This window comes from Paralichthys olivaceus, chromosome 6, assembly GCF_024713975.1.
Source record: "Paralichthys olivaceus isolate ysfri-2021 chromosome 6, ASM2471397v2, whole genome shotgun sequence".
In the NCBI taxonomy this organism is placed as follows: Eukaryota; Metazoa; Chordata; class Actinopteri; order Pleuronectiformes; family Paralichthyidae; genus Paralichthys; species Paralichthys olivaceus.
Window position 1 is genome coordinate 15,438,673 of NC_091098.1, and position 26,862 is coordinate 15,465,534.

General features: G+C 41.4%; 2 protein-coding genes across 3 annotated transcripts; both read right to left on the reverse strand.

The window, feature by feature from the left end:
* Positions 1-2,130: 2,130 nt before the first annotated feature.
* Positions 2,131-7,328, reverse strand: dhh (desert hedgehog signaling molecule). Of its 2 annotated transcripts, XM_020089384.2 has the most exons (4): positions 6,923-7,062; positions 6,454-6,807; positions 3,543-3,804; positions 2,131-3,405 (listed from the first exon to the last, which is right to left on the reverse strand). In XM_020089384.2, exons 2-4 carry the CDS (start codon positions 6,760-6,762, stop codon positions 2,591-2,593), a joined length of 1,386 nt encoding a protein of 461 aa, XP_019944943.1. In that variant the 5' UTR covers positions 6,763-6,807; positions 6,923-7,062; the 3' UTR covers positions 2,131-2,590. The 2 variants fall into 2 exon arrangements, with proteins under 2 accessions (XP_019944943.1, XP_019944942.1); XM_020089383.2 differs by having other exon boundaries at positions 6,454-7,328.
* A 4,788-nt stretch (positions 7,329-12,116) lies between these two features.
* Positions 12,117-26,331, reverse strand: lmbr1l (limb development membrane protein 1-like). The gene is made up of 17 exons (XM_020089382.2): positions 26,032-26,331; positions 20,180-20,264; positions 18,601-18,634; positions 18,118-18,257; positions 17,537-17,640; positions 17,301-17,424; positions 17,140-17,208; positions 16,984-17,048; positions 16,201-16,273; positions 16,019-16,105; positions 15,844-15,920; positions 15,689-15,766; positions 15,529-15,602; positions 15,201-15,291; positions 15,019-15,085; positions 14,412-14,573; positions 12,117-13,856 (listed from the first exon to the last, which is right to left on the reverse strand). Exons 1-17 carry the CDS (start codon positions 26,092-26,094, stop codon positions 13,771-13,773), a joined length of 1,479 nt encoding a protein of 492 aa, XP_019944941.1. The 5' UTR covers positions 26,095-26,331; the 3' UTR covers positions 12,117-13,770.
* Positions 26,332-26,862: the final 531 nt, after the last annotated feature.

Here is a 26,862-nt window from a genome sequence, read left to right on the forward strand (position 1 = left end):
TCAGCTTCTGTATCCCATGGCTTTTTATTAACCGTAAATCTATAGAGCAAATCACTGAACTCTTACAAGCAGCTTACTGAAGCTATAACTCAAAGCTTATAAGTAACTGTAATGAAGAGCATCTGCTAATTGTCTCACATGGGAAGGTGTTGCTAGTGATTTTACCAGAATGTGTGACAGCTCATCTGTAACATACTGTAGTGAGTGATCTTCAGCCAGTGGCATCTGTTGCTTGGGGGGATCTACAGTTGACCCTGCACTCTGAAATGTCTGTGGTAATACAGAGGCATCTGTGAAAAAACTCAGGGAAGAGAAAAATGTTCCAAAGATTCTGATCAACAGAGTGAATGTTTAAAGGCCTGTGCAATTAAACAGAGAATTGTCCAAGTTTTGAATGTTTTGAGTATGATGGTATGCACCCAGAAAATCTAGTTCAAGGCTTTAACATGTGGTGGTGAGTGCATCCTTGATTATTTTCTTAATTATCATGAGCTGTTTACACAAGCTCACTCAAGTACTGCCCAGATGTTTCCACTAGAGCCAGATGTGAAACCCATCCTTTTTAGACAACTTTGCTTTTTAAAATTATACTATTTGATTCAGCAGGACCATTTAAATAGTAATAATCTAATATTTCAAGAAAACACAAGGTTTATATTTGTTAATTAAATAAAAAGTTGGTTGTGTAAATAATGAAAAAACATCTTCAAACTGTTTCAGTCACATGGTTTGACGAGCTCTAATGTCTCCCATGCAGAAAACATTAACCAAATTCCTCAGGTGTGGTACGTGAGGTAAGTTAAATTACATTCAGGGAAATGTTCAGTGCTCGTGTTAGTTTTCCTGTGCTTGAACGTGGGGTGTTTGCAGGTTTTAATTTTGAAAACAGGTTATTACTGCTCCCCCTGGCAGGATTAGTTAACTCCCCATTCAGCTTTAGCTAGATTGGATTAGATTTTGGGGGGCTGACACTGTTTGGAGGACAGTGACTGATTGGCCAGTGGATGTAAATAGAGGGTGGTATTAGGACACCGGGCCTCTCCCATTGGTCAGTGAATAGAGCGGGTGCTTTCCCATCTGCCTCTTCCATCTCAAGGATAATCCCTCAGAATACCTCCACAGATGTTAACAACAGAATATAAACTGAAGAGAGTGTGCAATGTGCAATTTTAACTTAGAATCAAAAACCTTACAGTCCTGTCGATAAAACCCAGATGGCTACTTTTGATATAGTTTGCTCTGTTTGGATGCTGTCTTTGTATGGTTTTAATAATACTGTGTGTAGGGCTCCCTTTAAATATTTGCAGCATTGTCAATGTTGTAAAATAGATTTCTTGAATAAATGGCAAATTAATAATGACATGTTGTAGATAGACGGTTGACAAAAACCAAGAACTATAATGAATAAAAGTTTGTTAAATTTGACTTTGTTATTTGAAGCAGTAATTTTGGAGAATTGAAGGAAATTATATCAAGAGAAATTCACAGGAATAATAAAATCCTCCACAAGGGGGTGTATAACCTTGGACTTCTTGTGTAGCGCAGACCTGCACATTATTATGAATATTGTATGAGTTGTTTCACATGAAACAGAATTTAAGTGACATTTATGAGAAATTGATGAATCACATTTAATCTAAGCATGAAATGATGATAATATAACATGTTAAAATATTTAATGTACTGTAATTAGACCCTCACTCAATAAAATTTAAAAAAAAAAGATAATTACATGTCAAAATTGAAAGTACAAACTGGTACAGGTATGGAGCATATAATGGGCTGTAATAAATTTGTAGATAATATACCACAGTACTTGTGACCCTGATTGATCTGTATATAATGAAAGTGTCTCCTGCAAGTGTCAAAGACACATGATAACTGCATTCAGTTGTCTGTTAAGTCTGTGCCTGTGATAAAGTCAAGTTGGTGGCACAGTGTGGGGAATATTAAGTATGTCTGGGCTTTTTATTAACTGCTCGGCCCCTTAGACTGGATTTCCAGAGGGAGTGAACACTGTTTACACACCTAATGCTCAACTACGAACCCGTGATTCCCCCTCAACAATAAAAAGTAAAATCATCTTTACAAACCAAATTCTTTCCAGATCCGAAGAAAAAGCAGAGTGTTGTTCGATAAAAATTACATTTTAATTTGTTTTATGACAAGAAAACACGTGAGGGCATACAGTGCATGTAGTAGAATTATTATAAAAAAATGAAACACTTATATATTATGATTCAGAAAGTACAAAAATAGATTCTATCGTTGATGGAAAACTTGTTCCAGTCCCATTATAATAGTTATATATGTATATTTTTACATATATAACTGAAATCATTAAAGGAAATAACTTGATATACAAATAGGCTATGATCCAATCATTTTGATATTACAATTTTTACATCACCATATCTATATATATAGATATATACATCTCAATGTAAAAGATTATAATATAAATAGTAAAAGAACAAGCAAGCCATTCCAATGCTTTTAATTTATTGAAGAACAGAACAGGAAGTGTTAGCGTAAATGTATCAAGGCTGCTGTATGACTTGTGACGACTTGAGTCTGAACTTGGAAGTTTTTAAGGATGAAATGATTGGGAGTCTAAAAAGATCCATCCAAAACTGTACAGTAATCTAGCATACCAGTGCACGTGTGATTTCTGTCTTTCAGAAAGATGCTTCTCTTCCATCCCCAGAGGTTCGCTCAGATTGTCTTGTTTGTCTAAAATATCCTTATTCACATATACATATGCTTTGTCCTTAATGGGAAAAGTGCTACTATGAAATGGAGCTTTATTGCAAGCTGCTTCACTCTCAGGGGTCTGCTGTTCTTTGGTTGTCTCCCCCCATAGTAGCTGATTGAATGAGGAGAGGAGGCGCAGAGGACCAAACGCCCAGTGTGCGAGACTGTGGTGTTCCACCAGCGCATAGTTGGATGCAAGAACTCCATCAACGAACAATGTTCCAGCCTCTGTCAGGGGCGCATACACTCCTATACTCTCCTCTACTGAAACTGAGATGATTCGAGAAGGACGCACACGACCCTCTGCTGTATGGACGAGAACACAGTCTCCTGTTTTGGCTCTGTTAGCAAACAGAGCCTGGTACTCACTGCTGTCGAGTCTGCAGTGGTGAGCTAAAAAGATCAAGTGATGTGCAGTAAGGGCCAATCTGTGGCCATCCTCTGTCTCCAGACACAGAAAAGTAGAACAGCTTTCTTGGTCGCGGTGCAAAAACAAGATGACTTGGCTGAACACGACCTGGCCTGTCCCAGACAGGGCCATGACTCTGTCCCCAGGAGCCAATGATGACAGGCTCTTCTGTCCTCCTCCAGCGACAGTCACCCGGGCCCAGCCTGGGAAACAGCCTCCCTTTTCCACTGCAACGGAGTGATCTGCAGGAGGGTCAGCAGAAAAAAAACACAATTAACAAAAATGATGTTCCTTTTTCTTTTTTTAACTGTCCTGATGCACCATATAGTGATGCAATGACATTTGACACAGTTAACAGCATGATCTTGGTCAAACTTACCAGCTTTTACTGAGCAGTGGATGTGATATTTGGACTCGTAGTGGACCCAGTCAAAGCCAGCCTCCACAGCCAGCTGGGCGAGGAGACCATACTTCTCTGTCTCTCTGTCATCAGTGGTTATGTCCACAGCACGGCCCTCATAGTGCAGAGAGCCAGGAGGATGGTGTCCGTCTTCATCCCAGGCCTCTGTCACACGTAAGTGTACCCCTGGCCACTGGTTCATCACTGCAATAGCCAACCTGTTCAAACAGTCCTTGCATCGCTAGAGCAGAATGAAAAAGAGGAAAGGATTTCATTAGGGAATAGAGTCACCTCATAAATTGGATGATCAACAAGACATTGCAGTACATGTACAAAGAATATATTTGAGGTAATTAAAAAAAGATGTCTCTATTGCATACAGCTATTTGTTTACCAGAGAGCTCTGACAATACAACAAAATATTCCTCCCAGTGCACATGGCCACAGTTTTGAATATAATTGAAGAAAAAACAGAAGGTGTATGCTTAACATTTATGTTTAATTTATGTTAAAAGTGCCAATAAACTAGTATATGATTTATATACTGACTCAAATATCCAGTGTGGGTCAAGTGTAACAATTATTCTAAAGAAAACTACATATGCATACAATTGGGATCCAATAACTGTTTCCAACTTGGTAAAAATCGAATAAGTTATTAGATATTTTGTTAATATTTTTTATTGAAAAAGACTAATGTGTAAATCACTCAAGTAGCAGCTAGCCTTAGATTCAAAAAGGTATTTGAAAAGAGAAATGTATTTAAATTTAGACTCAAACGTGTACTTGAGTCTAATTTATAATTTCTATATGAGTCCATTGTTTTGTCTTTTAAATGTATGTATGTGTGGTTGTAGTTGTTGAATTAGGAGGGTTGAGGACGGAGTCAGGTTTATTCCAGGAGTAAAAATACTGTATCGTGTGACTGTAATTTTCTTTTGTTGTATTGTTGGATGTGTTAGCTTTATAACTTGAAACTGAGAAGAAAATTACAAGAAAAATTTTTCCTGAGGTTAATTAAGATAATTTTATTCACTTCGTCTGCAGCGTGTACAATGTATTGTGAAGGCCTGTCTCAGCCAAACTCAAGTAGAAGTGACAGACACTGGTAATCATTTATTAACAGGGGGAATGGCACTTATAAGTCAAGAGGTATGTACAGTATGCGACTCTACTCTACCTCCGCTCACAGACAAACTTCATTACATCTCAGAAAAACAAATGATGCCAGTACTTCCTCAGCATCTCTGGCTTTATCACACAGTTCCTCCTCTGCTCTGCTTAAGTCTATTTCAACCTTGCTCAAACAAGAACAAAGCTACTGTAGCCAGTTTGCGACATTCCTCTGCCTTTTTCGACAGGGTGACAGAATAATCAAGGCCATTCTCTGACTCTCCAGATTGTTCCAGGCATGAGTTTCTCGTCTTCACCCCTGAGACCTTTGATGAGAAATGCGCACAGTGACTCTTAACACCCCCCGTGGGCCGTAATATTACAGACTGTGTCAGCATTGTCACAAAATAGCAGGCAGAGAAATGACAAAGTCAGCATCCGAAGTGATACAGTCATCAGCATCTCCTGAACGTGTATTCGCTTGACTTGTGATGTGGCCTGTAATTGATTGAGTAAAGCTTATCTTGCAGCTGAGTTAGAAAAAGAGGCTTTTGAGAGAAAGTGACAGGAGTGTGAGAGAGATGGAGAGAGGGGAAGTAGGGTGAGAAGAAAGCAGTTTAGAGAGAGAGTTGAGGTTGGGACTAAAGACAGAGGCCAGAGGGGAAGAATGTATGGGCATGAACTTGGGAATGTGACACCGAGAGTGAGAAAGCGAGAGAGACAGAAAACAAACTGGGAACATTTTTCTCGCAATGCCATTGAAGAGAGGCGTTTCATTGTCAGAATCACAATAGTCGCCTTTCCAACGGTGCCATTACTTCAGCAAGCGAGAATTTTGTATAGGCGACCCCTCCGAGTCTCCAAGTGACGCACAATGAGTGTCTTTCACATCTGGGCAAAAGAAGGGCACATGCACACATACACACACTCATACTGGGCATCAGAAGGGCACACACATAAAACCGCAGATTTACATCGCAAAAAAATCACTCGGAAAAAGGAAGGAACACAGATTTTATAATCCTGAACAATCACAGAAAGCCGCAGCATCCGAAACAGAGTGACCCCAGTGGCATTCAAAATGTTTTGTCCAAAAAGTCCTTCATCTCCCTGACCAGATCTTAAATCCTCTCGGCCACCGATTGTCTTTTCTATGCACGATTTTTAAATTCAGCTTCCTGTCCCTAATAAACAATCAAGAGCTCAAGTGCAAGTGCCATGCCTGGGTAATTTTTCTCGGCAGGCACACTGTGAACCTGCCATAGGAATAGTTTTATTTCCAATAACAAAGACTTTGGTTAAAGATTAAAAGGAAGTGTTCCTGGAGGAGAGCTCGGTCTCTTAAGGGGTAGTGTTGAATTACATCCTGATCTTCTTATCTCAAGAAAAAGGGAGGGGAAGTTTGGTTAAAACATACACACTCTGTGTTGAACATTTGTTTGTGTGTTCAGAGCCTGGAAAGGGCAGGCAGGGAAGAGTACAGCGAACAATGAATGAGGTTATTGGTTTAGTTTTTGTGGGGGGCAATGCTCCTTATGCAGAGTAAACTGATGTCTGTCCCTTCATGTAAATGCGGTTTATCAATCATCTGGAAAATGAAACAATGAGAGCAACATTAACAGTCTGTGCACTGGTTGTCTATTTATTGATCGTACCACACAAGAATCACCAGGTATCACTTGGGTTTATGGAAACAGGTGATCCAGCAAACCATCCCTTTCAAATCAATCCTTCAAATCTTAGATAACTGAACTCTACAACAACACCACAGTCTCACCTTGGTCATGAAGCGGTCAGCGTTGGTGTTCTCCTCATCCTTGAAGACAATGTCTGGATTGTAGTTGCACACAAGTTCATTGAAGTGCTCTGAGTTGCGTGTGATCTTGCCCTCTGCTCTCCCGCTGGCCCCGAGGTTGTTCTCTGAGAAGTTGGGGAAGAACTGCTTGTAGTGCATGGCCGTGAGCTTCCTGGGCCTGGGGCGTATGCCGTACCCAGGACCCGGTCCACATCCCTGCACCAGCCATATACAGGTCCAGGCGGCGAGCAGGCCGGGCTGTGCCAGGCGGGCCCACCGGGACTGCTTCATTGGGGGGGAGGGTTGGGGCTCCCAGGGGTCAGTGGCTCACAGTGCCTACAGTGACAGCCCAGGTCCAGATGTGTGATAGCATGTGAATGAGGATCAGAGCTCGGTCCATTCCAGATCATGGAGTATTGGTGATATTATTTTTAAAATCACAAAAACTTACTAAACATTGGAATTCGTTGGAACTTCTTTTGACAGTTTTCACCCTCTGATCAGAATAGAAGAGTTCAACAGTCCTGCGCGCTGGAGGTCATCTCTACACGCGTCCTCCACAGCAACCTGTCTGTGCACAGGTGTTCTTTCAGGGTTTCTGCTCACTTACCGCTTCTCTCTCCAAGCACTTCCCCTCACCAGACACACAAAGTGGCGCACGCCTGAAGCCCGTCGGCTCCCTCCCTGACTCCCCGCAGTTCCTACACGCACACTCCTGTGGACGCTCTCATCCTCTTTGTTCATGCATAAAAATGAGTTGTGTTGTTTTTTCCCCCTCCTTCTCTCCTTCATCCACCGTCTTCTGTCGCGTCCCAGCGCTCCTGGCCACCTTGCACCAGCCATTGGGTCTTATTAGTGTCCGGACGAGATTGCCCTCCCTTCCTCTGCGCGCTCCCACTGCGACAAGCACACGCCTCCAAAATTCAACCTTACAAAGGACGTATGATTAGCCTACTTATGTTAACACAATGACCCCCCCACACCCCACACCCCACCCCAACCTCCATCTCCACCTCATTAAAATCTAGAAGAAGGCTAAATACTATTCTTCCACTGCAAGGTTAAATCAATGCAACTGCTCATCATACATATTCTAGTTTGATGGTTTTGATTTTAAGTATTATCTTAATAATAACAACAATTATTTGTATTATTATTATTGTTAATATTATAACGAAAATTCTATTTATGGCACCTTTCAAAACCGTACAAAATGCTTCCCAGAGGAGAGACCAAACAAGACAACAAACATCAGAGACAACCAATGACATAATACAAATTCTAAAACCAAACACAGCTAGATAAGTTAATACAACATCAATTTAAATTATAGACAAAGGAGAATTGTAAAAAAAAAAAGAAAAAGATAAGTAAAAGTTAAAGCCATGCTGTAAAAGTACATTTTGAGAGATGATTTCAAAACAGACAGTCACATTCCTCAGGTTCCTCAACTATTCCAGAGGGTCGGCATCCTGACAGCAGAGGCCCCGTCACCTTTGGTCTTCAGTCTTGACCGCGGAATATCTAACAAGGCCTTATCAGAAGATCTCAGGGTGAGGTATATGCAGAACATATTTTATATAGTTCCAGTTGTAAAAAGTGTATCATATCAGAGGTGAATATATTTTTACCATTGCTTCTGTTTGCTCATCCCACCCATCAGAGTAGACGAGTCAACTGTGATGACTGTGTGTTATTAATAGACAGAGTTTGAGGTGAGGGTCTCTGAGAGGGAGCACAAGTGTCCAGCCTTGACACCCCTGACTGTGACTTACAGTGCTGCCTTCCTGTGTTTGGGGAGCCAGCCTGACCCCCCTGAACCCAGTGCACCCGAGACCCCTCCGCTGGAAACACCCTCCGGCCACATCAACATATTATTTTTATCCATCTCAGAACAATAGCTGGGAGAGTCGTAAAAATGAGTCAGATAATACCAAAGAGGGAGCAAAGAAGAGAAGTAATCCTTGTGTCTCTGGGGTCTGACATGTGTAATCACATACGGAAGCTTAAATTAATGACGGTATAAAGGTCGTCGTCGTGTGTTACCATCCTATCTCCAGCTTCCTGGAACACTTGAGGTCTCAATACATCACAGCCAGTTCCTTCACAGTCACTTTGTTTCAAAGAAACTTTATCACACTCACAACAGAGCTGCTCATCTGGAGTTTATAGTTTTGTGTCAGTGTATATCATGATGGTTTGCTTTGGCTGCATCCTTAAGATGCTTTCCGAATATATCACTGTCAGGGAAGACACTTCTTATCCATAAAGCACCTGTGAATTTATCATCGACTCCCTGATCCAAACAGTTCTTACAATTTTGCTTAGAGGGATGACAAATAGGTCACAGAGCTCCACAGTGACCATGGAAAGGCATCCATGTTAGGGAAGTTTCCAGAAGATCCCAGGATGTTGTAGGGAGGGGTGGCAAGGCGAAGCTGCATCTTCCTGCCCTCATGATAAACACGGAGGACGGCTCAAGTCCGGCCAAAGCAACGCAGATGGAAGATATCAGCCCTCATGACAAATGCAGGGAATGACTCAATCAAAAAAAGCAACAAACACTTTCATATCTACAATTACCCACACCGACATTTCTCTTCAAAGCCGCACAAGAGAAGAGATTTTCATCCGACATGAAAGGGAAAGGAAGGAAGCAAACATCTGCGGGTTGGAGATGGAAATAAAGTCATTATTATTAGTTTTTATTTTGGTGCCCCTGTCCCCCTGCCTTCCCCTGCCTCCTTCTGGCTCTTAGCATTTTACTCCCCCATTTCAGGATGGGAGTACATGGCTGGATGAATGGTTTGGTTTCCTGCAAAGCCACAGCACAGAAAATGAGATCTTTCCTGCCTGAGTTACACTACCCTGCTTTGTTCTGTACAAATGGACGGCTGTGGGTACACCTGAGAACTGCGTCATATACCGTTTGTACCTGTGAGTGAAATGTTACTTTGTTTGTGAAGGCTCGGGGGGGGAAACAGAACTGGCTCATGTTCTGCAAATTCTGTTCATAATCAAGTGCAGCAAAATATGAATTTAGGATTGAAAGCTCATACATTTATTATGGTATATAAATTTGATTTTGAAAGAACTCCGGCTCTGACACCTCAAGTGTTTGTCTTGTCTCGTGGAGCTGAATAGACACTCTGCAGGATCCACTTCCTTAGATGGAGGCCGTTGGAAGGGAAAAGGAAAGTCAAGGAACTGACACCTAACCACCTCCCTCCCCGCTCCCAAACAGACACAATCACCAACCCGTCCTTTCTCTTTGACCACCGCTGCTGTACCGCCCAGCCCACTGTCTCCCAACGTGTTATCAGCACAGGAAGAGGCAGGGTGGTGCATTCTGATGGCTGCAAACACTGGATGATTCTAGCCCCATGTAGTTTAATTCTGCGTCGTAACCATACCTTACATGATACACCCCACACTGCATGTCATGTGCTGATTTCAGGTCTGCCACATGAAGTGATGTGAAAAGGGAAAATAGATATGTTGGGTCCAGAGGTTGATCGGCCTTTGAAAGTGAGCACCAGTCGAGGCGATGCTGCACTGAAGTGGACAATAGACTCAGCAGGGTGGAACTTCCTGGCCACAGACAAGCAGGTCAAACGTCAAATATGATGTTTTACCTTCTTTTGGGACAAAATATTATTTACATTGTCTATATCACATTATGTATCCTTGAATGGGTCTCTATCGAAATTACTTAAATTGTGAGATTACAGGTTTCTTCCTTTAAGTCCATGTCACATCATTCGCCCAGACCCAGTGAAGCAAAGGCCTGTGCCAATCAACCGTGTGAAGCAAGTGTGCCGTGAGTGTGCAGGCAGGATGGCGGGCAGCTGCGGCAAACGGACAGTATAGCCCATTATCAGTTGATTAGCGAGCAAGTCTCGCCTTTTCCTGTGAGTGTTTCTGTATTTGCGAGCATAAAACGAGGGAATAACAGCCCCTAATGCTCTTTGGCATGAACTTCAAACAGCAGACTGTCAGGAAAGCTAATCTGTGTCTTTGTCCCCCCTTCATTCTTATGTTTTGACAATAAAGATAGCCTATCTCATCCCATTACAAGCTGCCCGTCTCCCGCCTTGTCCCTGATATGCCCGACAACCACTCCAGCAGAGCGTGTTACCCAATGGGACTGCTGGGACACCTTGATTGCACTGCTATCAACCCTTTAATATTTTGCTGCAGGGAGAGGTGCTGGACCATTGTTTCTCCAACAGAATCTGAGGTTAAGAGTGATATTATGGGGGGGCTGTGGCTCAGGAGAGAGAGCGGGTCGTCCACTGTGTCAGTGGTTTGATCCTGAGTCAGTGTACCGAAGTGCCCATGAGCAAGACACTGAACTCAGAATTGCTCCTGACGATCAGTGTGTGAGTGATGTGATGAAGTGCAGCAATTAAAAGTGCACTGTATAAATGAGTGGGTTAATGGTTGAAAGGTAAAAACTGTACTGTTAAGCACTTTGAGTCATCATCAAGACGAGAAAAGTGCTTTAGAAATACGAAATGTTGGTGGCTTTACTGTGTTTGTGTGTTCAATGTGCCTTTATAGAGCAACATTGTCAATGTTGGCTTTATTTGCTCAAATGAGGCAAAAAATTGAATCCACCATCAGCTCAAATTGTGCACAAATCCTGCAAAAACAGAACCCAGAGGGTTGGATGGATGGACAGACAGACAGACAGACAGACAGAGACAGACAGATGGACAGATGGACAGACGGACAGACAGACAGACAGACAGACAGACAGACTCAGTAGCCTTGTTTCTTTAAAGTCGAGGAGCATTTCAATTTTAGGAGTGGCCGATTGGACTTTGTGCATTGGCAGGTTTTCTTATTTTACTAGAGGTGTGTATTCACTTAGCATCACTCACCAAAACAAAAGTTTTAGTCTATATATGCTTTTCAACTCAATATTGTGTGTGAAAGTATAAACTGAATTTACAATTGTTTTTGCCCTCTGAACCAACAACTGTCAGCATCACTCTGAGTTTGTTCAAATTTAATTTACTGTACAAAGACTTCCTCAGAGAGAACCCAGTCTCCAGATGTGCGAGCGATGTTGCGTCGACATTTGAGTTCATTTCCTTTTGGCAAAGGAAACGCAGTGCAAAACAAAACCTAAAGCAAATAAGCTCAATTAAAACATCCAACAAAACAAGAAACGCAAACAAAAATCAAGAGGGAGAAATTAATCAGAGCTGGGGGGTTTCTTGAGCTGACTTCAGAAATGAGGAAATCAACAATAGGCAAGGAAAAGGGATGGAAGAAAGGAGGTGGGTGGGTAGGTGATGAGGTGAAGGAGTGAATGTGAGTGAATGTCTCTTCTCCTCCTAATTTGCTGGGTTTTTATCTGGCGCTTGCATCAGAGTGGGGAAAGCGTGGGCTACGGCTGTAGTGGCGTCGTGGCTGGACACTGCTGACAGACAGGCCAAAATATGGCTTTCTTCTGCTGCTGATTAAAGAAGTGCAACAAAAGGGTGGAGGGATGCAGAGGACAGACGCCCTTCACCAGTCACACACACCCACCACATCAGATCACTCACGACGTAGCTACATTTCTCTACAATTGTAACAGCATCAAAGAAACTGTAAAAGTCAGCGTGATGTGTTTCCCAAAGGACACAAAGACGTTAAAAACACAGACATTTTATTGCTTTCTCCTCATAAAACAATGATGGTTAAAATTTCAGTTTTAAGAAAATCTGAAACATCAGAGCATTTCGTAAGTAAACACATTATTTTTTATATCTTTGAGAACTACTCTAAAGATTTTTTGTCTCAACTGTATCACATTCAAAGTTTTTAACACTTGTTAAAAATCCTAAGAGTAATAAGTCAACATTATTGATCCCAAAATGCCCATAAATAATGATAAAAATACAACACATCATAAACTGCGTGTTCCCAAAAAACAAAAGAAAAATCCCAGAAAAAGTGACAGAAGTAAACCTCAGAGTGCTCCATATACAATACATAGAATAACTAACAACTAATTAACTAGAGAGAAGTTTGAGACACACTGTCCCCTGCTGGTCAAACCAACAGCTATTAACCTGCTGATACAGCAGCAAATGGTGACACGAGATCATTAACACATTGAGGATAAGATACAGCTGATAAACAGAATCTAAATATAAAAACAGACTCCACAGAGGATTGCATAGATTGACAGTCACATTTGCTATTTGAAAATACTCTGAGCTTTCACCCAATGTTCGAGGCGAAATTATACAAAAACACTTCACAGAAAGAATCCAGAAAATTATAAAAATTTCTTTTGGTAAAGATAAAGTGTGCTTTTTACTCATGAAATATTGCACTTTCCCCACACAGATTTGTAATAATTCACAGTTAGATTGGTCTAAGGCATAAATTGCTCCTAGTGAGAGTCACATCGCTGTCAGATTTCTTGCATAAGACAAAGTAAAGCTTTCTTTTTTGTGTTTTTGTAAATCGCAGACTAGTCCTCAGACTCAGTAAGCTACCTGTCAGCTTGAAAAACATCATAACCCTGCTCAATTATAAATCCCCACGAAGATGTCCTTTACTCTACTAGTTAACCTGGTTAGTAAAAAGCATTCAGACTACGACCCACTCTCTTATCTTGCCTGTGTAACCTGTGGATCCACAGATAAGACAAGGCACTCTGTGTCCTACTTGGACCCTATAACTACTTCCTCTCATTACTAACATAACACTGGTTCAGACTGAGCCACTAAACACATGGAGGTAAGATTCCCCACTCTTAAAATAGTGGTGTAGCCTAAGAGAGGAAAGCGTGGGGAAGCCACGAAGAGAAGGGAGAACACTCAATCGACCTGAAGCAGGAAGAGGAAATTATGTCACAGCGACAATGTAATATTTCAAAATAACTCTGCTGACTTTCATATGTGTCAAAAGAGCAACGGCTGTCCAATGAATCCTCTTTCTGTAAGGCATCAGGTTTGTGGGGGATTGTTCTGTTTTTGTCCACTATTGCAGGACTACCAGAATGGCTGTAATCCTTTTCCCCTTACTCCAGTTATAACCATGACTCCGCTAAGCATGTGTACTATTGCAGTTAACTAACTGCACAACTTTGGACCCTGACAAACTGGTCACAAATTTCAGTAGAGCTCCCACGTGACGGATGCAGACAGAACCTGTCCAGTCTCTTCACATGAGGCCAGCTGATCTGGGCACCAACTGGCAAAGGGACTAAACCGCAAATGCGTTCAATCCAATACGTGGACATTTGAACGTGGCTCAGTTTCTTTGAGGAAAGGCAGTGGTCAGGAGGGCACGTCACTGGATTTTAGAAAGTCCACTGGCCAGGAGGAGTCTGAAGGGGACGGTGGACCGTGATACAGTTAAAGGCAATCTGTGGAGACCTGCAAAAACAGTGACAGAAAACCAAAGGTCAATCGCATCACACACAATCACAAGGTGGAGCAACACTAAGAAAAGCTAAGAAAAGCTAAGAAAAATAGTGATTTAGGTAAAGTCTATTAATCACAGAACAAAAGTAAGCTGGGAGGCAATGGGAAAGTGCAAGAGAGCTGCCACGGTGCAGAGATGCTATCTGCGCTGTGAGGAAGGGGATTGCGTGTGTATGTGTGTGTGTTTGGCGTGTCCGTGCTTGGAGCGCTTGTTTGTGTTGGGTGGAGGGTTGAGAGGGTGTGTGTGCTGCTAGGGGTCTGGGGCGGTGTGCCTGAAGGTCCCCAGGGGGACCGGACTCTCCTCTTGTCCCTTTACACTTTCCTGAAAGAATTGTATTCTTTCTATCTGAGGAAGAGAGACCAGCCCATTGGGGAACTGGGCCAAAGGTGGGAAAACTTATCACACAACTATCCAAGTGCAACTAATTTCAGCACGACACAATCCCAAGGACAGAAGAATACATGGACACATAGTGTTCTCATCTTAGTTAAAAAAGGGGAACTGACCAAAGGCCCGGATGAGCTCTCTCTGAACTGCCCATGTGACTGTCTTGATGAGGGAAGCAGAGGTGAGACCGGCGAACATCATGTTGTACAGGAAGACAATGTAGAAGTTCCCCAGCCAGTTATAGCGACCAAAGTCTCCCAGTAGATCGAAGCGGGTGATTCCTGCCAAAAAGGAGGACAAAGAAAAAATGTTCCACATGTGAACCAGTTACGCAATCCAAGCTTTTCCTGCAGCTGCAGAATATGTGTGATACAAACACCCTCTTGTGGTGAAAGATAAAACTACAAGTAAAATGTTCTAATGCTTAATATTAAATAATAGATGTTGTGTCCCAGTTCTGTACTACAAAGTACTTCTACACAATCTGCTGCACATCAATCGTCAAAACTTCACAGCTGCAGTACAGCTCCTATAAAATAAATCTTCAAAACATAAATACAGAAATCAACGCAAAAATATTTAGATTAGATAATACAAATATTTAGATGTATGCTTACTAAAACTTTTCCACTTTGTGTATACTGCGTGCTCAAAACCTGATTATTGTTAGCGTGCAGAATGGAACTGGGATAAATACTGCATTTGTCATTTATGCTTCTTATTTACCAAGGGTGCGTGAGAAGACCGGCAGTGCAGAGCTTAGGATAAGCAGTGAAACACAGTTTGCAATTATCTGAAAGGAACAGAAATGTCAAGATTACATAAAAGGTGTCAACACAATACATAACTACTTTCTCATGGTATCTCACTGTGAGATTAGATACATGTTAAGGTCAGCTGTCAAGTACCTGGGTGAGGTTGGTGTCCTGTGCACGAGGCAGGAGGCTGATGAAGAGAGGAGAACTATAGAAACCAACTACTGATGATACCATTAGGTAGCTGAAGATCATTTTTAAGGAAAACACAGGGAAGATGAGTAATACTCTCACATAGATAGTAAAAAACATCCAGAAAGTACATAAGCGTCTAATTTACGAATGAGATTGCATGAATCGACATCACACACACTGGTCAGAGACGAAGGACAGTCTGTTGGTAGCTGAGTCACGGCCACATGGACATGACTAGTTAACGTCTGTGTACACACGGTCATAGGTGAATGGAATGAAAGGATACAGGATGAGGACTACTTGAACTGCAGCGCCCAGTGAGCCAAACATAGAAAAGGATGCCATTCCCAGGTGAGGGTCCTAGAGAGCACAAAAACAAACATCCGTCAGTGAGCACGAACAACAAGCTGTTGATCATTTCAGTTTCTCTCAGGCAAAACCTTCACCTCCATTCCTCTGGGCATGGCCGTCTCATCCAGGAGCAACTCCAACACATTGAAACAAACCATCAGCACACACATCACCTGAAGAGACAGAAACAGAAATTATACAAAGAAAACAACCATCTGTGTTATTAAATTAAAGATAAATAAGTGTGTACCGTCAGTGCGAGGAGCACAAGCATGGCCAGAGGATAACCAAGGTTTCGCTGCCATGGGGACGCTTTCCTACGCATCTCTGTTTGGGGAAAAAAGAGAAATGAGTGTATGACAGTAAATGAATATAAATGTAATCACTGTGACTGAGCAGAGAGCAGCTTGTTCAGCCTGTCTTACCCAGAGCGATGCGCTTGCCCCGCACTGTTTGGTGCTCTTTTTTCATCACCTCCCTGTTCAGCTTGACCCAGCATGATGTACTACCACCTTCAGTCAAACATCACATGATAGAGACGCAAAGTTAGTCAGCTTTAAATGAATCATCAGAAAATGGCAGAGGACTGTTCAGGTTAGTCTCTTACAGTTCAGTTTCCTAGAGAGCGAGTCTTCCTCAAACATGGTGCAGTTTAGTGTTTCATCTACATCCTCCAGCAGCTGCAGGCGACAGGATCAATAGATCAGTTAGGAAATTACAGTTCACAGCCACAACACAATTTCTTAATGTAAAGGCTATTCTATGTTCTATTCTACCACTTGTGTCTTCCTCAGGCTGAATTGTTGTAAACTTCAATTAAACAGTCATTACGTCAACATTTTACATTGTCTAATACTTTGGTATAGTTACGGTACTGTACCTGCAAAACTAACAGCTGTTCATGTTGCATATCAATGAAACTAAAGACGTGTCAGATCCATGCTTCATACCAACTGAAGTATTTGTGTACTACATAAAAGTTGTCATATATTAGTATTTTATGTTAGCACTCATAACAAAATACTTTTTTATATTAACGGGAAGTGCTAAGACATTGGTTCTCAATCAAACTCTAAAAAGCTACTGTCAATTAAGTAATACACAGACATTCACATTTTTTCTGAAAATAAATTACATTTTTCCAAAGCTTTTAAAAGGTGTTGTTTTGTTTTTTGTTTTTCAAACTGTGAAGCTCGTCCATTTCCTCCACACTCAAAAATCTCCTGTATTTTGCAAACATACTCTCTGCTGTGGTTAATGTCCTACTTTCCTGGAGTAAGCACACTTCACATTAAAAACCTGCGAAGAGTCCCCATATGTATTATGGATTTTGGACATAGTGTAAGATGTGTTTACTTTTTATGGCTATAAAATGAGATCAGTGACTCACCCGTGGTTTGACCAGCAGGCTGCCAGTCACACTAAACATTCGGGACAACCCAAAGGGGGTGCACACTGAGGAGAGAAACACACAGATGGTGATATCAAACTGTCATACACTACAGGTTTTAGCTGATCAAGTAATTATAACTGACTATATACTCACATAAAAGCAGCAACACTCCAAACAGAGAGATGCCAGAGTACAGATAGGGGAGGTAATACTCCCACAGGTCTGAAATTCACAGGAGGATAGTGTAAGCAATTAAAATGATGAAAACAAAAACTGTTACTGAAGGATCATTATGTATGATGGAGGTGACTCACCGTAGAGGCTCTTTCTGGCGATGTTGTCATGGAGCAGGGCAGATGCCACCCACACAATGCCCAGCACGAGCAAGGCCAGCAGCAACAGCAGCACAACTGCCTCATACACTCGTGCCATCACCCCCTACACACAAAAACAGATACTCTTATCAACAGGTTCAAATGCAGAGTCCCTCTTTCTTAAATGGTTTCCAAGTTTAGAGCCACCATCTGTAGCTGAATGATGAAACCTCTACCTTCTTGGACCCCGCAAATCCCTCAGACTCTGTGAAGAAGTAGGCGAAGGGCATGAGGAAGACCAGGGACAAATTGGAGAAGAGGAAAACTAGGTTCCACAAACCTGACAAGTGAGGAAGAGAGAGATTAGTTTTCAGTGAAACATATTTGACTGCGTTCAAGCATTTCAGCAGTACCGCTGAAAACCACAAAGGGGCATAGTCCTACGGTCCTCAGGCTTAAAATGTGCAAATAAACCAGATTTAAAAAAATAACAGAAGGAATGAAATAATGTGCGAGAGACAACCATCAGAACAGTTCTCACACAAAACAACACATACAAGAAGTGTTTATTTGAGGTTGAAGCGTTGGACTAGATCAGTAAGATCATTTTTTCAAACTGAATCACTGCGGTGAGGTCGTAGCCCTCCTATCCGTGATAATTATCGGTTTCTGTTTGGACAGAGGCCAGTGTAGTATTGATCTGGAGGTAACTCCCAGTGATCCTCATTAAATCGGATCCAGCTTCCAACAGCAGTGACCTCTACGATCATCAACTGTTGTCTTGGTATTGTCAACTGGTAGAAACATTATTAAGTACCATGGATAAGTGATCCATTGAGCCATTGCATGTAGTAGCTCTGTGGGAAGGTGAGCAGCACCTCGTTGGACAGAATGGAGATGGGGAGGAGGAGTACAGCACACACTGCGACGGACAGGGTGAACGTACACAACCACAGCCTGGAAGAAGAAGAAAGAGAGGCCATCAGTGAAGTCACAGTCTGTTTTTTTATTTGGCCTAAGCCTAACATCACTGTCCAGGTGAAAGGCTAGCGTGTCCTGGGGAACACACGGCAGCGTGTCGGGACAAAGGGCAGAGTGACACAGAACTGCCCCACTCCCCAACAACAACCACACAAACACACAAGCTCACACAAGACAGGGCAATAAATTCACAGCCAAAGGGCCTGAAGCCACAACATGTCACACTGACTGAGGTACCAGCACAGTACCTCACACTGACACCAGAGTGAGTGAGAACAGTTTGCTGTGGGTCAGTTAATCATTAGAGATTTATACTTACGCAATTTTGTTGACAGTGGCATCTTCAATATCATCTGAAAGAGCGGAAAGTATTTTTACATATATTTTAATAATCTATTTGCTATCCTGAACATGGATAATAACTTATATCTTAAACACAGATTGCTGTAAGTGTAATCAGATAAAGTGTTGACATGTTAATAGATGGTTTGAACTAGGTATAAATTAACATTTCCACAAGGGGGCTGTGTACCATACTGTGTGTACACAGTGTAGAGGTGAATGTTGCAACAGAAGGGGTCTATATGAGGATGAGGGAAAAAAAGCTCACTGAGTAGGGAGTGGAAGTGGAGGAGCATGTTAAGAATGTTCTGTCCAAGCAAAATCCAAAGTCTAGTTAAAACTAAATAAATAGAGGCTGCATCTTTGCAATTTGTTATCAATCTCTTCAAGCAATACTGCAAGAACCTCTGCAGTGGTAATATGCAAACCAGTGCACAGTACTGTAACTTTTTCCAATGCAAATGTTGGCACAGCTGTGAAGAATGAGGTAAAGTCAGTGAAGCAAAAACCAGTTCTTGGCTCCTGTCAAAAACAGCTATGTTTATTTGTGTTGCTCAATCTTCATTTAGCTGCAAGGCACAACTGTTTGGTTGTTGCTGATGCATAGACAACAGTTACAGGGAGTCACTGCAGAGCAGGTTTCCAAAAAGTGGGCTTTGTCCCAGGTTAAAACCCAGCACACTCACAGCCGAGCTGAGACTTGGCCAGTTGGACATCCGACATCTGGTTCCAATAGTGGAGAGTTATTGGATTCATTATGTAACTGTGAGCCCAGTCCCACTGCAGGTTGTTAGGCAGTTTCTTTGTTTAACAATGTGAGAATGCATGATAGAATGAGGAATGTCAAGTTTATGAAATGCTTCTTTGTAGGCTGCAAAGTTGTTGTTTATCCATGCAGAGTTGAACACAAAGTATTTTCTCACGTTGTGAACAATTAAAGCCAGTAACTAAGAGTTAAATTAAGCAGATCATTAAGCTACTTTTATGACATTAAAAAACATTTTTCACTGCCCCTCCACCACCCTGATCCACCAGGATTCAGCCTATAGTGTGGTTACATGTTACATGACATGCCTTCTTCACCTCTGTGATACTCTGGCCAAGGTCCAGAGCTTTGGGTTGAAATAGGTCATGTTGTTGCGCAAACACTATATTTACATGTATGGAAACATGGAAAGTGGGAATGATTCATATCTCAACAAATCTACACATAAATGTCTACAAACAAGTGAGAAAACTATGATTAAGAAATGAGTAAGCTTTGTGAAATGGGCCATGCTCATTTTATTGCTTGTCTCAGTGTTTTGAAGCTTTCTGGTGCAAGAGAAGATATGCAGTTATCTCCTGTATTTATTTACCCTCCCAAAAAACACAAGAAAAGAAAGTGTGGCCTGCATGAGAAAAAATCCACAGAACTTCAAAGTAATAATGTGCTTGTCAACACCATCACCTCCCCTCCCAGCAATTCTCCATAAGGCGCTGATAGAAATCTTTCTCACACAGTAGCTTTCATTCGGTATTCTCTTTAGAAATAAGAGAGTCACTATAATACTCACCTGTGACAAACTCGGCTGTCTTCTTGAAGTGGGTAAGTATGAGGTAGGATAATATGTAGAGGCATGTAAACAGGAGCACACAGATCTGCAGAAGAGACAGAAAGGAATTTGTTTTTTTCAAAGCTTGAGAACATGGAGATGGTGTTATTTGTTTTTCTTTTTTATGCAGCTAATCGCACAAAAAGACAAGCAGTCTTGTTCCATCATAAACTACTGATAATCATCATATTTATTTAAGATGACTCATATTTTCTGAATAGAATGTCCTGTTATGTTTTGTGACTGATAAAGAGCAAGGTGTAAATAAGTATGCTGTGTAGTAGTACAAATGCAAAACATTCCCTATCTTAAAAATTCAAAAAGAGACAGCTGGACTGAATTCAAACAAAGAGAGTGAAATGAGTGGCAGACCAGCCGTGATAAACTAAGACGGATTAAGGGGGAGGGGGTTAATACAAGAGAGACAGATCGCCCTAAAGCTGCCAGTCAAGATCACTGTTACACTCAATTTAGGTCAAACCTATATTCACTGAGCAATCTGTTGTCTGGTGGAGCTTTCAACTTTTCACTACAAAAACTAGGGCAAATAACTCGTGTGAAAATCATAGAAAACATAAAATAAAAGACAAACGAAAAGATCCCCGGAATACAGCTTGGCGATATGGACAAACATTATGTTGATGTAAAAACATGAAGATCACTTGATATTGGTAATGGTAATGATAAATTATTATTTCTTTTAAGTTTTAAAATCTTCTGTAAGGCAATGTGGAAACGTATACTAACTACATGTGTTTAAGCCGAACCGCTCCATCCCACTCATGCCTCTTTAAGCAAAATTACACAATTGAATATGAAGGCTAAAAGTTCTCATGGTTGCTCTGATGAGGATGTGGTGTTCATTGAACACAAGAAAACAAGTGGACTATTCTATCATGACTGCTCCTGGACAAATGCATGTAAATAAAAATTAGCACGCTTGCAAGACACACACGTGAGGGTCCTTTGCACTGCTCCCTTCCATTCCACATGATGTGCATGCACCAACATTGCATGATAGAATTGATACAAAATGCATGTGAAACTGACTGGAATTTACAAGCAACATTTTCCACTCGTTCAAAATGTTGGTTCAAGACCCACAAGTGGAAACGTTGCTGTGCTGGTGATGCTGTCATCGAGAGGAATTCTTTGAGGGATACGCAAGTCTGTAATTAATTTGATGTCAATCCATTTAACAGTGAAAATGCAGTGTTGCAGTGACAGATGAATGAACTGATGCTGCTAAACCTCAAGCAACGATCAAACATTTCCAAATGCCAACTTAGAGAGCCAGTATGTAAATGTTTGTGCCTAAGGTAACGACAGCAACAAACAAAGAGAGGCTCTCTGGAGAATGACAGAAATGTGACAACATGCTCAGGGGTGTGAAACCAGTTTCTTAGACCAATGTAAACTGAGCATCTTGAGTTCCTTAGAGAGAACAATAAATGTCCCACATCAAAAGAGAGCTTTATTTAAAGTTATTCATATTGACACAGTGTACATTTACAGAATATTTTGTTATGAATGACTGGGACTTGGTTCTGGCAAAGGGTACAATCTTATGTTTCTGCTTAAAAAAATGTTTGTACAGTGTTTTTTTAAAATGACGGAACACCAAGCTAATCCTGTAGTCAAACTGGACTTGAACCCACCAAGCAGGACTGCATTATGCTTCACATTGTCACATACATGCCATTTTTTGTTTAGGATATGAACAACGCAGCAGGAGACTCTCTGGTGCAGACATGTGCATAACAACAGGAAAATCTCAGGAGCATTCAGGTGAAGGGTGGTGCCTGGGTAGAGCATATAAATTGCACTGGGGAAATCACATGTACTTCTTTACAGCACAAAAACAGTGGCGTCTGCTCATATCACCAAAAGCTCTCAAATCTGATTGTCTTTCCAAATTAGCCTCTATTGAACGCACCCACATGGTCGTGATGAATTCTCAATGTCCGGCTGTATTCTCAAATGGGCTCCGTGGGTGTTATCTGGGTTTTGGGGGCTGGCAGGAGAAAGTCCACAGATTGTCTGGAGCATATGACTCGGAAATTTGCGTTCTCACATACAGTCCCTCCGGATAATTTCAGGAGAATATCCAGGGTTCAGTGCATGTCTGAAAAGAGCTTTATCTGTATAATTTTTTTGTTTTTGGAAATAACAGTTCCTCCAATGAGAAAACAACAGCGTTAACTGTGTAAGTAACACTACTGGTAACAGACTAGCTGTATCATGCAAATAACAATGGACTGTTCACAGCAACTAATCAGCTCAGTCTGCAAAATTGTTCAATATTGCAGCATAGTTTGGAAAGGAGCTTGTAATGGTTAATCCAACAAAAGGGTAAAGAAGGAAACAAAGGATGGGTATAGAAAGAAATAGATGGAGGGGCAGAATAACACCGTGTTAGTCACGTGCTGATTGGCAGTGTCAAAGAGCTGGCAGCACAGAGTGGGCCACTGGGAAGGGAGTTTAAAGGAATTCAGCATCCAAAAGGACAGCTTTGTGTTGAACACAAAGTCTCAGAGTATACTCTGAGCAGTTTAAAATTCACAGAGGAACCTAAAAATCTTCAAGCTGCTTCAAGCAAAAAAAACCCCAATGGAGTTGTACTCTTTCCACTCCTCACCAGACCATGTAGTTCCTGAGAAAACTCAAAAGGAGCTGGAGGAGGCTGGCAGTGGAACAGCATGTCCTTGCAAAATGTCAAATGGTCTCCCTCAGAGCGGGCTATTTCAGGGGCACCTCGACCAGCTGTACACGTTCAGGCAAGGCATGTCTGTTTCAGAGGCTAGATTAGGCAAACCCTAACCAATTCAGGATTCATTCATAACAGCCAGAATTAACTTTAAATATTGCAGGTCATTGCCATCCTCATCCAAAAGAAGGTGGGCAGCCACAGTCTGTTGTTTTGATCATTTTACTGCATGTGTTATCCAGGATTTTTAATAGTGAAGTAATGTAACATTTTAGAAGTAACATCTCAAATTCCTGTTTGGTAAAAAGGTCCTTGACAATAGAAAATATTTGACATCAATGACAATATATTTTGGATTTTCCTCCTCAAGTGTCCTACAGGAATTAATTCCTATAAACACACATTTGACATGGACCGTTAATGTTTTAGTCTTTTGTTAATTATGCAGAATATGCTGGGTGTCCCATTTCCCACATGAAAGATTTTATTGTGACCTTTTATTCTGTTAAGCATTGATCCTTGTTGATCCCTCTAGGCTCAGGGTGTGGGCCTGTAGGTGTGTACGCCCTGCTCAAACTTTAATAACGTCTTACGCAGACAGTTTTTGCAACCTGCACCAGTTACATTTGCCTCTTATCTCAGATGATTTACAATGTTACATCAATTAAAGTTAAGACAATCTGACAAATAAAATGTTACCGTTTATTAGCGGGTTCTTTTGCCTAATCATCCATTTTAAAACTTGGTGGGCCCTACTTGGGCCTATGATTGCATTTTGAGCTACATGTTCGCATTTATACAGAAAAATAGCTAAATCCATATTTATCTTTTTATAGAAAAACTAACACACCAACCTAGTGACTAAAACTTGTATAAATTCCTGTTTATCATGTCACATAAATATATTTCTGCCACAAAACTTGCTCTCTGTGCTTCAACAACATATACTGAGTACTGAAGACTATTATTATGTAGAGATAACTGTGGCAGTTCCTCTGCCCTGCAGCTCTGACCACAGAAACGTATAAAGTTGTGACCAGAATTGAATAAATAAATACAACATTTTAATACGTGAATCAGTCCCTGGCTGCTGAGATGACATAAAAAATCCAACTAACAAACACTGGTGCTCAGAGTATTTGAAGAGTATGGATTTAGATCAGCGATCACTAATATACAGTTTCAAAAGATGCTTGGTTAAACAGGAGGATATTTATTGTACATGTGTAACAGGAAGGTTTTTAAAAGAATCTACAGTATCTATCCATCTGGTCTTGTGATGTACAAAGCCTTTATCAATTCAATACTGTGTTATATATGAAATACTAGAGCTGGTACTTAGACTGCAGCCACATATCAAGTCATTTTAAATTAGATGATTGACGATAAGCTTTACATAAACCAATTAATAACCGGAGATGCAGGGGCAGCTGACCAGCCTGAGGCAGCAATGTGACGAGATGGTAAGCAGGAGACTTGAGGCCTGCCATGGCTTAAGATGGGGGTGTCGACTAATAGCATTAGGTCTTTAGGTGAAAGGGACAATGACAAAACAAGGGCATTAGAATAAATATGGGCACTTCATCGATCGCTCATGTAAAAGGTACAGATAAGGAGTTTTGCTCGCAGTTTAAAATAAATACTTGCCATCCAAAGTGCAATTTCCAGTGACTTCCTGAAGACTGATATTATCCAGAGGATGTCTATTGAGTCTACTTGGGCAATGTGGGCAGACTCAGGAGTTGCTAATAACTTTTAGGTGGAGATATATTTATCTGATGTTAGAAGACTGAACGGAGAAAGACATTATGGTGTTTGTGGAGCCTGAAAAATCTTAAATTGAGTCTGAGAATCGCCTCCACCAAGTAGGTTATGTTTTCACCTGAGCTTGTTTGTTACGTAGCAAAAATACACAAAAACTCCTGGACAGATGACCATGAGAATCATAGGGATGTGGTTTGGGCCAGGGAAGAAATTCCAATACATTTTGGTGCAGATCCAGATCCAGGAATGTTTTTTCACTTTCTTTAACACTGTCAGATTTCAGATTTACGGGGACTAATATTTAGGAGTGTGTGCAATTTGGTGCAGATCAAAATGAAAATCCAAATCTAGTGCATTTTAATGAATGCCTTTCTAGTTCTGCTTTTAATGTTTTTACAATTTAAAACAATCTTGTCCATGGCAGACATTTTGATTCATCATAGCACGAAAAGAACAAGTACAACCCAAGAACAGTAATCATTATTAACAGGAATAACTTCATGTGTGGCTTTGCTCTTAAGACATGTCAGTGACTATTCTAAAAAAAAAAAAATCATTTATTTTAACTGATATTTGTTGCAGAGAATCAGTTTCGCTAGGGGGAGAATTAATCCATAATGTTATGTTCTCCTGCTGCACAGTTTTTGCTCATCTATAACTAAAGTCCGTGAAGAATCAGGGCTGAGCAAACCAGTAAACCAGGACAAATTGATAAGTCAAACACTGAGTCAAACACATGAAGCAGAACTGATGCTGTTTGTCATCGTCCCTTGTGGTTCACTGTATCTGACATATCTCCATTCCATGGACATGAACTTTCTGTGCAATCACACTGTACTTTTCAGGGTTAAAGGTCAGTCTCGCTGTAACTGAACTGAGCTTTGTGGCAGGTCTGAAGTTCAGTTGAGCAGGAAATGGTGGAGTCACACAAAACACAGACAAGACTGGAAGCTCTGACAGGTAAAACTGCAAATATTAACAGCATGTGAGAACAGAAAATGAAAAGCAGGATGTTGCTGCACAGACACAATGAGTCGCGAGGTGGAGGGAGGATTGAGGAAAGTGGTTAAAACACAATAGGAAGGCTGCAGATGTTGAGTAGGGAGTTCCTGTGCCAAACCAGTGACCAGACGCATCCGTGCAACCATAAAGTTAGGCTAACTGCTAAAAGAAGCTAACGCAACCAAGATGTCCCTTTAACCTTATTGTTGGAGATAAAAGTGAGCTGAGTGAGCGTGTTCTTTCTGCCAGTGATTAAAGAGGAGGGGGCTGTGTTGTTTGCGGTGACCCTCATATGCATATTACCGACTGGTCCCTGGTCCCCCCCCCCCCCTGTACTCACGATGGTCTCCCGGACACGGTTGTGGAAAAGTTGCTCCCGAACCGACACGTCGTCCGTTTCCATTTTCCGAAACCATTCCAGTATCCGCTGAGGCTTTAGAAAGCACCGGGGGTGAGGCTGGTTAAAGAGCTGCAAGACGGGACATCTTTTCAGAAACGCCACGAGAGTGTGTGCGCGTGTCAGTGTGTGAGAGAGAGAGAGAGAGAGAGAGTGTGTGTGTGTGTGTGAGAGAGAGAGAGTGTGTGTGTGTGTGTGAGAGAGAGAGAGAGCGAGTGTGTGTGTGTGAGTGTGTGTGTGGCTGCATCAGCGGAGGAGCCTCGACCCTCCTGTTATGATCTAAGGTGGGAGGGGTCGAAGGGGGAGGGGCTCAATGGAGGGGAGGAGCCTCCGAGCCACAGGTACTTGTCAATCATCTTTATAATTAATAGTTTCATAAGGTATAGACCAAAGGCTTACATTTATAGTATTTTTAGTGGAGGTATGTTTTAAGGTACTTCTACCAAAAGTAATTGAAAAATCCGTCCACCCATCTATCCATCGATTCATCCAAATTATCTATTTCACTTATCATCAGATGATCTGGAGCCAATAGCTGACATTAGGCATAATTATTTTAAAAAATTAACAAATTTAAGAAAATACCCAACTCGGATAAAATCAGAAGAGGCTTTCTAGTAGAGGTGCATTCCAAGAAGTGACTTCAAATATGTAACTGACTCTGCCTAATTACCTATATAGTGACTATTTTTAATTCTTTTAAGTACCATTTCCTGATAATACGAATTTTAGGCAGAAATGTGCTCTCACTTTTAAAGACTTTGCTGCTTTACC